The sequence below is a fragment of the Acipenser ruthenus genome, chromosome 6 (assembly GCF_902713425.1).
Source record: "Acipenser ruthenus chromosome 6, fAciRut3.2 maternal haplotype, whole genome shotgun sequence".
Lineage (NCBI taxonomy): Eukaryota > Metazoa > Chordata > Actinopteri > Acipenseriformes > Acipenseridae > Acipenser > Acipenser ruthenus.
In genome coordinates, this window is record NC_081194.1 from 36986585 (window position 1) to 36998693 (window position 12109).

The window sequence follows — 12109 nt, forward strand, 5'->3', positions numbered from 1 at the left end:
CTAAAGTTATTTAAAATTGGATAGGAACAGGTTGACATGTCGGGCATCTTGACGTGTGCTCCTTTGTAAAAACCAGTGAAAAGTAATCATTTAATATATTTGCTATTTTTTTTCTTCATCTATAATTTTGCCATTTGTGTCTCTTAGACATTTAACCTCCTCTTTGAATGTTCTCTTCCTGTTATAATATTGGAAAAACATTTTGGAATTGGTTTTAGCCCACTTAGCAATATTGATTTCTATCTCTTTCTTGGCCTTTCTAACTTCCTAACTTCCTTTTTGACTTGTGTTTGCAGTTCCAAGTACTCTTTCTGTGTACTATGTTTTTGGTCCCTTTTAAATGCTCTGTAAACTGCCTTTTTTCGCTGAATATTTTTTTTAATTGATCTATTAAACCATTTTGGCCATTTTGTTTTAGATTTAGATTTGTCTACTTTTGGGATGTAATTGTTTTGCGCCTCTAGTACTACATTTTTAAAAACCAGCCATCCTTTTTCTGTGGATGTTTTCTCTATCTTACTCCTACTTCTGTTAGTCTCTGTTTCATACCTTCATAGTTTGCTTTTCTAAAATTGTAAACCTTAGCTTTAGTCATTACTTTTGGGGTTTTAAAAAATACTTCAAATGAGACCATGTTGTGGTCTGAGTTTGCCAATGGCTCTCTGACCTCTGTTTTAGTTATTCTGTCTTCATTATTTGAAAAGACTAAATCAAGGCATGCCTCCCCTCTAGTCAGTGCCTTCACAAATTGCGTTAGGATGCAGTCATTTGTCATTTCCACCATTTCAGTTTCGTCCGTCGTGCCCCCCATCGGGTTTTCCCTTTTTATATGGGGGAAGCTTAAATCCCCCATTAGTATGGCTTCTCCTTTTCTACATGCATTTCGAATGTCATTGTATAACAGATTATTTTGCTCAGCATCTGAATTTGGTGGTCTATAGCATGCTCCTATTATTATGCCCTTTGAATTTGTGTCCATTATTCTGACCCATATTGATTCTGCATTGTTTTCTTTGTCCTGATTTAACACCTGGGCTTGAAGACTATTTCTTATGTATAGCGCTACCCCTCCGCCTCTTCTGTCCTGCCTGTCTTTCCTATATAGTGTGTACCCACTAGTATTATATTCGTCTCCATCACTCTGAGACAACCAAGTTTCTGTAACACCTATCACATCGTAGTTACTTGTTAGTGCAATAGCTTCAAGTTCTAACATTTTGTTTCTGAGACTTCTAGCATTATGATAAATACATTTCATAGTTGTCTTACCTGAGTTGTTGCCCTTGTTTTGATGTGGTCTCCCTTCTGTTTTTTTGTTTTCTCCCCCCTTCCTTTTTAGTTTAAATGCTTTTGGGCCTCCTCAAGGATCCTTACTCCGAGTAGATTGGTTCCCTTTTTGTTTAAGTGCAGTCCGTCCCACCTGTATAGATAGTCCTTGTTGTAGAATGTGCTACAATGTTCAAGAAAGGTGAAGCTTTCCTGTGTGCACCACAATTTCAGCCATGCATTTTGATTTTGTATTTCCAACTGTCCATATGGTCCTTTGCAAGGTGCCGGCAGTATCCCAGAAAATACCACAGTTTTGGTCTTGTCTTTTAATTTTCTTCCTAGCTCTCTGAATTTGTTTTGCAGGGATCTAGGTCTGTCTCTTCCAATGTTGTTTGTACCGATATGGACAGCTACTACCGGGTCGTCTCCTGTTCGTTCTAGGAGCCTGTCCACATTGTCAGTGATGTGCTTGACAGAGGCTCCTGGAAGGCAGCACACTGATGTAGTAAGGGGGTCCAAACTGCGAACTGAACTTGCTGTGTTTCTCAATATGGAGTCCCCAACAATCATGACCTCTCTTCTTTTTGCTGCCTGGCCAGCAGTGTTTATAGGGTCCTGGATGTTGTTTCTTTCATTCTCTTGATGTTGGTTTTGGTCATCTAAATGTTGAAGTGGCTCAAATTTGTTGGATGTCTGGATTTCTGGTGGTTGTGTTTGACAAAGTTTCTTTTTTTCCCTGCTTCTGCCTATCTGAACCCAGCTGTTTCGACTCTCTTCCATCTCCCTGGTGGCTTTCAGTCTGCTAGGGGTGCAGATGTCCATGAATTGTGGGTGTGTCAGCTCCTCAAACTCCTGTTGCTGTCTCATTTCCTCCAGCTCCTTTTCTAGCAGGCTTAATTGTTGAAGCAAGTCCTGGATGGTGCGGCACTTTACACAAACTTGGTTGAGCTCTGTTGGGTTTTCTCGGATTTCCCACATCATGCAGTTGTCACAGATTACTGGCTTGAAGACCATGGTTGTTTTTTTTTGTTTTTTTTTTTAAAAAAATTTAAATTTTTATCTTTTAGAAGTTTAGTTTAGCTTTTGCAGCTGTCAACCTGCTTTCAACTGCTTCTAACTGCGTTGTACTTGTCCACTCGTACTTCTTCCACGATGTAGCTTCCACACGCTGTCGCTGGGAAGACTGCCTGCCTTTTGTTTGTTTGTGCTGCAGGCTCCACCCCTCCCCCGTGTCTCAGAACGCTACGGAATTTGAATCAGCTGCTCTGAGTTTCAGCTTATCAGAAAAATACACGCAGTTGTAAGGCTTTAAGCTGCAATGTTTTCTGATTAAAGCAACCCGATTTAAAGATGTAATTCCTCCTTTCTGCTTCTAACTGCGTTGTATTTGTCCACTTGTACTTCTCCCACGATGTCGCTTCCACAGGAAGCGACATCGGTTATTCTTACTGAACTGCAACAAGAGCGCTCAGCAGCACTGGTACCATCGGTCTCTTCCTCACTCGTCCCATCTGCCCATGTGCAGGCAAGGGCATGTGATCTAAGGGTGTGATGCGCTACCTATTATCACCTCTGAGGAGGCTCATGAAAAGCAGCCCACAGCACAGTGGCATCGCGCACCCGCTTTTCACAGAGACAGGTGTACTTTCTATCACCCTGTGCCTAGGCAACAGGTGCAGGCTGCGCCTCAGACAAACTAGCACCACATAACCCTGGGTGCTCACTGCTGTTCAAACTGGTTACTCGCTCCAGTTAAAACAGGGCCCTCCTCCCTTCCAGGGCGTGACAATAACAATTGTCACAGACCCACAAGCCGTGCTCAGGTGACTCAGGAGGTAGCAGCTCTGCTGCGAAGGTAGGACATTTACATAATAAACACCTCCAACAAGAATGGGGGGTTCTTTTCCAGGCATTTTCTGGTGCCAAGAAGGGATGGCGGACTCAGACCAATCCTCGATCTCACACAGGTAAACCTGTATCTGACTTGGAGACGGTACAAGATGCTGACTTTGCAATGGCTGTTGCCATGGAAGTAACTTTTCAAAAAGCAATATAACAGTTCTGTGTTCTGCCGTTTGGCCTTTCTCTAGCTCCAAACATAAGTGTATGGAGGCTATACTGGCCCCGTTGAGACATAAGGGTACTCAACTTCCTGGACGATCAACTCATTTGTACCTCCAGCACAGGTACACAAACACACAGAGCTCATTGCCAACCACCTACATCAGTGTGGAAGGGTGGGGGAAAATCACTGACACAGGAGACAGAAAACTGGGTTTCTAGACACCACTTGGGTGCACGATTTATTTACAGCCACAAGGTGGCACTGTGATACCGTTGCTACCAACGATGGTAAAGGTATTTAGCGCACACTCAGGTGCATTAAATAATAGACAAAAACAGAAGGCACAAAGAAAAACAAAAATAAACACTGTTAACCAAAATCTACAAAATAAAGGTGCTGCACTTTGCAGCTGATTCCCCAACCGTCGCTACCTTCACGGCCCGGGACTCCGTCCTACACTCACCAGTGTTCCCTCACTTTCCTATACAAACCCTGGGGTCTGCCCATTCATTTCCCCACTACACAATATTCTTTTCTTTGTATTTTATTTGTAATTATTTGGCGGCTCTCTTCCAGCCCCGCTCTGACCATAACGCCTCCGCCGGCTCATTCATCTAAAAAGGCAGACCTGAGGGAACAACAAAGTATCCGTTTATAGGCCGAGCAATCCCCATGAGCCCGCCCCCCAGCCACTCAGAGAGAGGGAAAGCCCACACACCCTCTTTCCCACCTCTCTGTGTCATTGCCGTGACTGACAGGCGGATTCCAGGGGACCCGCTCTCCTCCTGCAGCATCGTGCATACGTCAGACGGTCAGTCCAGGTCTCCCCTGTTACAATCAGCTTTTGTTTTTTTTTTTAATTTTCGCTCTGTGAGCAAGTGTTGTGTTCAGCCTTTTTATTTATTTTGTTTGAATTATATAAATAGCACCGCAATGTGCTTTGCACCCGAGTTACTACCTGTGTGTTCCGTTCCTGCTTCTGGCGTGACATCACCAACCTCAGCCATCCCTGTCACAAACAGAATCCTGGATTTGGCACTAGAGTACTGAGGGCGGCTTCTCAGTCCACCCTCATGTCAAAACATTAGAAGTGACTTCACCTAAATGTTTTTCAGCTTGTTGGAATACTGTTCAGCTCAACGCGAGCTTGCTAGCTTTGTAGCTCTGTGTTGTATACCATGTCCTTCACACATTTGTAATGGTTAATATTCCCTACTTGAAAGGGATTAGGTTATTATCATAACCTAGGTTCCCTGAAATAGGAATATTAATGATTAACTTCGGGGTCGTGGCGTTCATGGTCGTAGTTCTCAAAGGAAAATGACAATGTTACCAGGGTACATAGCTGCTTTATGCTGCGGGTCGGAGCAGCAGCTATGTCACCCTGCTCTGACATCCAGATATGACATATATCATACAATCCCAAACCACCCATTTCTTTTATTATTTGTTTATTTAGCAGACGCCTTTATCCAAGGCGACTTGCAGAGACTAGGGTGTGTGAACTATGCATCAGCTGTAGAGTCACTTACAACTACGTCTCACCCGAAAGACAGAGCACAAGGAGGTTAAGTGACTTGCTCAGGGTCCCACAATGAGTCAGTGGCTGAGGTGTGATTTGAACCGGGACCTCCTGGTAACAAGCCCATTTCTTTAACTACTGGACCACACAGCCTCCTTTAATAGAACTTGAAGATCTAAATGATACATTGATCTTCTGCCATTAGTAGAAGAATTGTACCTATTTGTTTCACAGAGTGACATATTGGTCTGCGATGTCAAGGGTGGAGAAAAACTACCCAAATTACACCACTCACATAAGAAGTGTGTTATCCTTGATTATCCTTCTTTGAAGAAAATGTGACTTTTTTTGCAACCAGTATGTGAATCTCAGATTCTTCTATTCTGCCTTTTGTCTACACCTCTTTTTACAAATGACAAATTGTAGCAAATCTGCATAACTGTTCTACACTGAAAAATGTGTATATAAAATATGTTAGATTTTGCAGGTGTTTAAACATGTGTGTCTGTGGTTCCATTTTTGTGTTTTATTTTGTATAATCTATGTGTGTTTTGCTGTACAACTTCTCAGGTGCTGCGGTTTTAAGCACTCTGGGATTACTCAGACACTCTGTATGAGGAGACACGTCCTGTTATAATACAGTACTACCTGATGGACATCCGTGAGGTCCATGAACCCAACAATGGCCGAAAGACGGAGCACAAGGAGGTTAAGTGACTTGCTCAGGGTCACACAATGAGTCAGTAGCTAAGGTGGGATTTGAACCAGGGACCTTCTGGTTACAAGCCCATTTTTTTAACCATTGGACCACACAGCCTATTGGTTAGAGCTAGATTTGCTGCTATGGGAAAATGTCTTGGCTGCAAAATATCACTCGTCTAGCGATATTTTGCCTTTCTAAAATTCTGCCACTACAGTGTGTTTTCGTCAATGTGAGTTCAGTCTCAGAAAAATCAATGGTGAGCGATATGCGTGGCAAAATGCTACTTTTTCCACACGATAACACACTGCTCATGTTTGTCCCAGGCTTAATACACAAGCAATGCATGAAACATTTAATAAAACCATCTAGAATAAAGCCTGCATTTGAAACACTGATTCTGCTTTAGAATTTCGCCAAAAAGCTGTATAATTAATTAACAGTACTGTATTTCAAACAAGTAGTACAGTAAGCTAAATGTATACATATACATAATGGCATAATAAAGGAGAAAATACTATATACTAAACCGCAGTACGCTACAAAATACTGTATAGAGGTAGCTACGGTACAGCACAAAATACTATACACGGTTATCAGTTTTTAATAGGAATATTTAATACTGTAATAAAATGTGCATTTCTTATATTGAGATAGCAGGGCATGGTACATCATATACATAGTGTTCCGCTTTCCGGTTTATTTCAAATTTTACCAAAAAATTTGAAAAAAAAACTGGACGTCAGTTTTTACTGATTTTAAATTTTAATTAATAACTACTAGCTTGATCAAAAACTAAATTGAAATACTATAATATTTTTAGTGGATGAGGAATGGGGAGAAAAGGTAAATCAGTTCATGAATATTCAAAAGAAAACAAATGTTTTGAAGTGTACAAAAAGCAAAAATAGCAGAAGTGGGTCAGATGAGGCAGAGGATGCATAACACTGCAAATACTGCTGCATTGAAGTACATGTTTGCGCTGACAATAAAAGAACATACTGAAAAATAAGCAACACATTAAACTGAAACAATAAAGTGAACAGAGAGACAAGCAATCCATTTATGTGGCTTTTACACCCGCTTTAATAAAAAGGAAGCACAGAATGAATGTGTTAATGAGTTTGTCAGAGCGCTGTGCTTTGCTGGATAGCCAGGTATGTATCGGTGACTTTGTGCGACAGTACTGTCTGTCCATCAGCTAAAACACTGTCTAACGCTGACAATCTTAATCGTAAATATTTGACAGAAAATGGTGATGCATTAGTTGGTAAACTTACATGGAACGCATTGATGGAAGTGTCCAGTGTGATTTGTGACGCGTCTCCCGGTGGCTTGGTCCAGTTCTGTCAATTTTATTTTTATGATTTCAAGGCGAATAAACCTGGCTTGTTTTGTGCTGATGTCATGTTCATACCTTCTGTAGATACTATTTCCATCAGCACAGCGATTTCCCAAATGTTCGCAAAGACTTGGGAAATGTGGCTTCGACTTGCACAGATTGTGCTTTTATCAGACATGCCAGAGACATTAAACCTAATCAGAAACCAGAACCGCTACACATCATATTCCATATGTAAAGTGTGTAGACTGAGAATTTGTTCCCCCCCCCCGATCTTTACTGATGTTTCAATTAAATACTTTTTCCTTTTTTTATACTGATTTTTTGCCCTATTTTAATATATGTAAAATTAAAGATAAAAAACAAAAATGCGGAACACTACATATACAGTACTTTAATAACAGCAGAAACTTACAGCTAATCAAATGTAGTAGATACAAATTGTAAACTTAAACACTAATGTATTAAGATTATAAACCTTTTCAAGACAAATAAAACATTAAATCAGAGATTTAACATACTGCACTGTTCTAAAACTCTTGAGTACTAGATAAAAGCAAACTACCACTTTTAGGATGACAGTAATTATGATATTATTAAAAAAAAAAAAAAAAAAAAAAAAAAAAGTCGATTTTAACTATGCTTCATACTGCTCTTAGTTTTAGCAAGTAATTTTGTATATACTGTAGTTGTCATATTCACCAAGCATGACAGAATGACTGCGGATCTGGTGAGACCTCACAACCTCCTCACCTTTCTTCAAGTTTTCCAAATATAGTTTTTTTTTTTTTTAATTGTTGGACATGTTGAAAGGTAATATACATCATATTGGCCTCTTTTCCATGATTGTTTGGCAGCCTGAATCACGTTTTCATTAGCAGACTTAATTGTCTGTGCTTCAGATGGTGTTTCCTCTGCATTTGGGTCAGGGGTTCCTGGATAGTTATTTAACTTTAACCAACAAAGACACATGATCAATTGTATGCAAGCAAGTTAAAGCTAAGGAGCGACTACATTACTGTACAATCAGCAGCGAGACATCAGCACCATGGCAACAGACAGCAAGCATGTGAGAAAAAACAAACACTTTTCATTTTACTATTCATTTTAGGACACATATGTTGCAAATTTTTAGTAAATGCAAAATTTGTGAAAATGTCTTGCTCACAAACATTTCCTGTATCACTGTATGTGAAATCAATATAAATTTTTCAGAGAGTTTGAATTCTTTGTTTAGAAGTGGATGTGTTATGTAGGCCTGTTTTGTTGTGTGGGTTCCTTTCTGTGTAATGATATCTGGCAGTTCTGACAGAGTCAGTGACTCCCTCCCCCATTGATAGCTCTTCAAAATACTGTGCTGCAGTTTGGGATTTCCTTAGTTTGGGTAAATGTATTGTGTGTTCCATTCATCCCAGCACCAGGGGGACATATCACAAAAGTTCTTCCTTACTCCTAACTAGTTATTTTTTTAAACCGATTGGCATGCACTTTAACTACGAAACTTAACCCCACTACCCCATTTTCCCAGCTACTTTTTTATTAAGCCTAAAAACCAAAAGCTTTGCATTTTCTCTCTGAAAGTTTCATAGTGGATGATTTCATGAGGCGTGGTGTGGACGTGTCTGCATTGGCGTGGCAGAGTGAAGGGGTTACGCCCTGTGCTTGCTGCATCGTATGCACCAGCAGTGGTTCTCGCACGGTGGTCCTCTCTGACACGTAAGAGCACACACTGTTTGCACTTCTATTGACCAGAGAATCTGATCTTGTCTAATTCCCAGTGCCACTGCAGAGATGTCCTGTATTTAAATGATAGGGTTTGTCGGCACTGATAATATTCTAAAATATAAAAAAAGCTCTGAAGGACAAAATACAGAAATGGAAAGTGTCTAATATTTCACTCCAGGGATGTTGAAACTGGATTTCAAATGCAATTTTTCTATCTAAAATAATTTTGGTAGCAAAAATCATTGAAGAATGGTCATATATGCCTCCAGAACAATTCCTTGCAGACTTATGTTGAGTTAGCACTGTCTCTGGTATTCCTACACCATATTGACTTATGATAAGCATTTCTATTATCCTAGTTGAATCCACAGAAAAACTGAGAAAAATGTGGTGTGCTAATAAGTTCTTGCACAGTTTGATACTGTTGGTGACCTAGTAGGTGGTGTTCAGGTCCCAATCCTAATATAATTTATGCAGTGTAAAAAGGTTCCTTCAGTGTGATAGCTTGAAAGATTATTCTAGGTATGAAGGGAATGGTATCTCTGCTGTGGCACGGTTTAAATTCTGCATGCAACTCCAATGTAAAATGTTAAATTATATTTCCACAAATAATTAATAAAACTTTGGCTATGAGAATTAATAATGTATAATAATTGAAATAAAAATAAATCAAAAATAGAAAAAGAATGATCTCTAAATTTGTTTAAAAAAACAGTATGTGTATTTTATGCATTCATTCATTAAATTTGTGATCAATTCATTGAGATATAGACTCGTTGATGCAGCATAGCGAAACCAGCCAAACATTACAGTGTGGAGGGTGCAGGCTTTCATTACAGTGTGGAGGGTGCAGGCTTTCATTACAGTGTGGAGGGTGCAGGCTTTCATTACAGTGCGCAGGGTGCAGGCTTTCATTACAGTGCGCAGGGTGCAGGCTTTCATTACAGTGTGCAGGGTGCAGGCTTTCATTACAGTGCGCAGGGTGCAGGCTTTCATTACAGTGCGCAGGGTGCAGGCTTTCATTACAGTGTGGAGGGTGCAGGCTTTCATTACAGTGTGCAGGGTGCAGGCTTTCATTACAGTGTGCAGGGTGCAGGCTTTCATTACAGTGTGGAGGGTGCAGGCTTTCATTACAGTGTGGAGGGTGCAGGCTTTCATTACAGTGTGGAGGGTGCAGGCTTTCATTACAGTGTGGAGGGTGCAGGCTTTCATTACAGTGTGCAGGGTGCAGGCTTTCATTACAGTGTGGAGGGTGCAGGCTTTCATTACAGTGTGGAGGGTGCAGGCTTTCATTACAGTGTGGAGGGTGCAGGCTTTCATTACAGTGTGGAGGGTGCAGGCTTTCATTACAGGGTGCAGGGTGCAGGCTTTCATTACAGTGTGGAGGGTGCAGGCTTTCATTACAGTGTGGAGGGTGCAGGCTTTCATTACAGTGTGGAGGGTGCAGGCTTTCAATGTTCCAAGATTCCCACTAATTGCAAAACAGAATAAGGAGCAAGGGAACAAAGAATATCTGGAAACAACTATTTCATCCATTGGGAACTGACCTGATGAATGGGTAAGTATATAATAGCTATGTTTGCAGCAAAAATACAGGTAGCACGCTGTGATTGTAGTTCCTGAAAAATAAGTTCACTTGACCCTGTCCTTTTTCATTATAACAAAAGTTTACAACAAAATTCCAAATACCGTGCCAGCGGGTGTCATTTTACGAATGGGGCTATGGTAATAGTTCAGGTGTCAATCATCAAAAGAACTGGATAATGAATTAAACGTGCATTACAATATAAAGGGTGTTTTAAAACAACTTTGTAAGGTGTTAATTATATTACAGAAACTTTCTAATGTTACTGACAGTTCCTAAATGTGGCCATCTGGGTTTACTGAATCGTTCTAATTGTCATACTTGCTTTTTTCCTATTTCTGAGGATGGTTAAATGTAATTTTTTATTAAATGTTTTCCACTACTACCAGTTCCATTGAACTACATACTGTTAATGTGTTTCTTGTGGTTACCCCTCTTCAGCAATGTGATCACACTGTTTTCTAAGACTTGACTGTTTTATAGTATTGTAACATTGTTGTTTGAGGATCTTTCTTAAAAAAAAAAAAAAAAGAGCAAAATATATGCTGTTGACTTTCTTTCACGTGTTTCCTTTCTATTCTGGTGCTTAATGTTCATGAAAGTTAAGGGGGGAAATTTGTAAGATACACTGCAGTACCAGCAGACAGCAGGAGAGCTTTAATTATAATTTCAATATAATTAGTCATTCAGATGTAGTTATTCTTGTAAAGAATATATTAGAAGTTTGTACTTTTAAGAATGTTTTCGTATGTAGGGAAAATAAAACCGATAAGCAATATTATTGAAGTCAAATATATGTTTATTTGTATAGCTCAGAAAATAATAATTATAAAATGGACAGAGATGCATTCTCTGGGCTACAGCAAGATCAATCTGAGCCTGGAGTAATACATTCAATACAGTTCTATAACTTTCAACACACACCCTTGTAGTGACGTCATTTATGACCCTTGCTTCCTCTATGTTCAACGTGGCACTTTCCTAGTAACATAGCCAAACCTGCACAAAGAGACATTATTGTGAATCTTTTATCAGTGAGATTCATCCTCCCCATGCAGAGGTCCCATTTGCATTTCTAAGCTCAAACACCACACCCAGCTTCTCGGTGTGTTTGCTGTAGAAAATAACTTTATAAAGAAATAGTTGTTTTATATATAAACTATTACAAAATTCCTACAATCCTCCCTTAGATGCTCTTAATCTTATAAATAAGAGTATCTTACAATTATAGCATCAAAGAATAATAGTTTGTTTAGGTTCCAGTGAATCCCAACAGTGATAGATATAAAAATACAGTGCACCCTCGCTATAACGCGGGTCTCGGGGGACACACAATATGAGCGTTATAACCGAAGAGCGTTATAAACAGGGGAGGCAGTGAGGGGCGCCGCTGGACTCATAACAACACAAATCTGACCAAAATACAGTAACTCCCTCTCTATAATGCACATATAGTGAAGCAAAAATGTAACTCTGTGAATTAACCATGCATCAAGCACCATGTAATCAATGCTATATTTTTGAAAAAAAAAAAAGGTAACATTCCCACACGTGGATCATTTTAAGTAGCAGTTTTTAGACTATAAATAGCCTGGCTAAATGTTGGTCCAGAGTTCAGTTCGAAGCGACAGACATGCAGACTCAAGTGCGAGAAGGGAGAGGGGAAGACGGAATGGGCTCGCCCCAGGTTCGTCTGCCGGAGCAGGGCTGAAGAGAAACTGAAACGTCTCGTCTCCTGGAGAAAACTGCAGCTCCTCTCGCAGCAAAAAAGTAAATGCATCAGGAAAGATAACCACGTAATAGGCCTAACATTTGTTTCGTAATGCTGAATAAGATGTCTGTGTTATAAAGTGCCAGCGCAGCTTTTCTTCAGTTCAGATACTGTATCAAAAGGAAGAGAC

The 12109-nt window shown here is 40.0% G+C and overlaps 1 protein-coding gene across 6 annotated transcripts in view; it reads left to right on the plus strand.

Annotated features, from left to right (window-relative positions):
- Nucleotides 1-12109, plus strand: part of khk (ketohexokinase) — an 84958-nt gene that overhangs the window by 16263 nt on the left and 56586 nt on the right. For 3 of the 6 annotated variants that reach the window (XM_034017753.3, XM_059025357.1, XM_034017755.2), the window contains exon 3: nucleotides 8480-8614. The exons of the other annotated variants lie outside the window; for them this stretch is intronic. In XM_034017753.3, the coding sequence (XP_033873644.1) occupies nucleotides 8480-8614 (135 nt within the window). The remainder of the gene's footprint in view (nucleotides 1-8479; nucleotides 8615-12109) is intronic. 6 annotated transcript variants of the gene reach the window in all.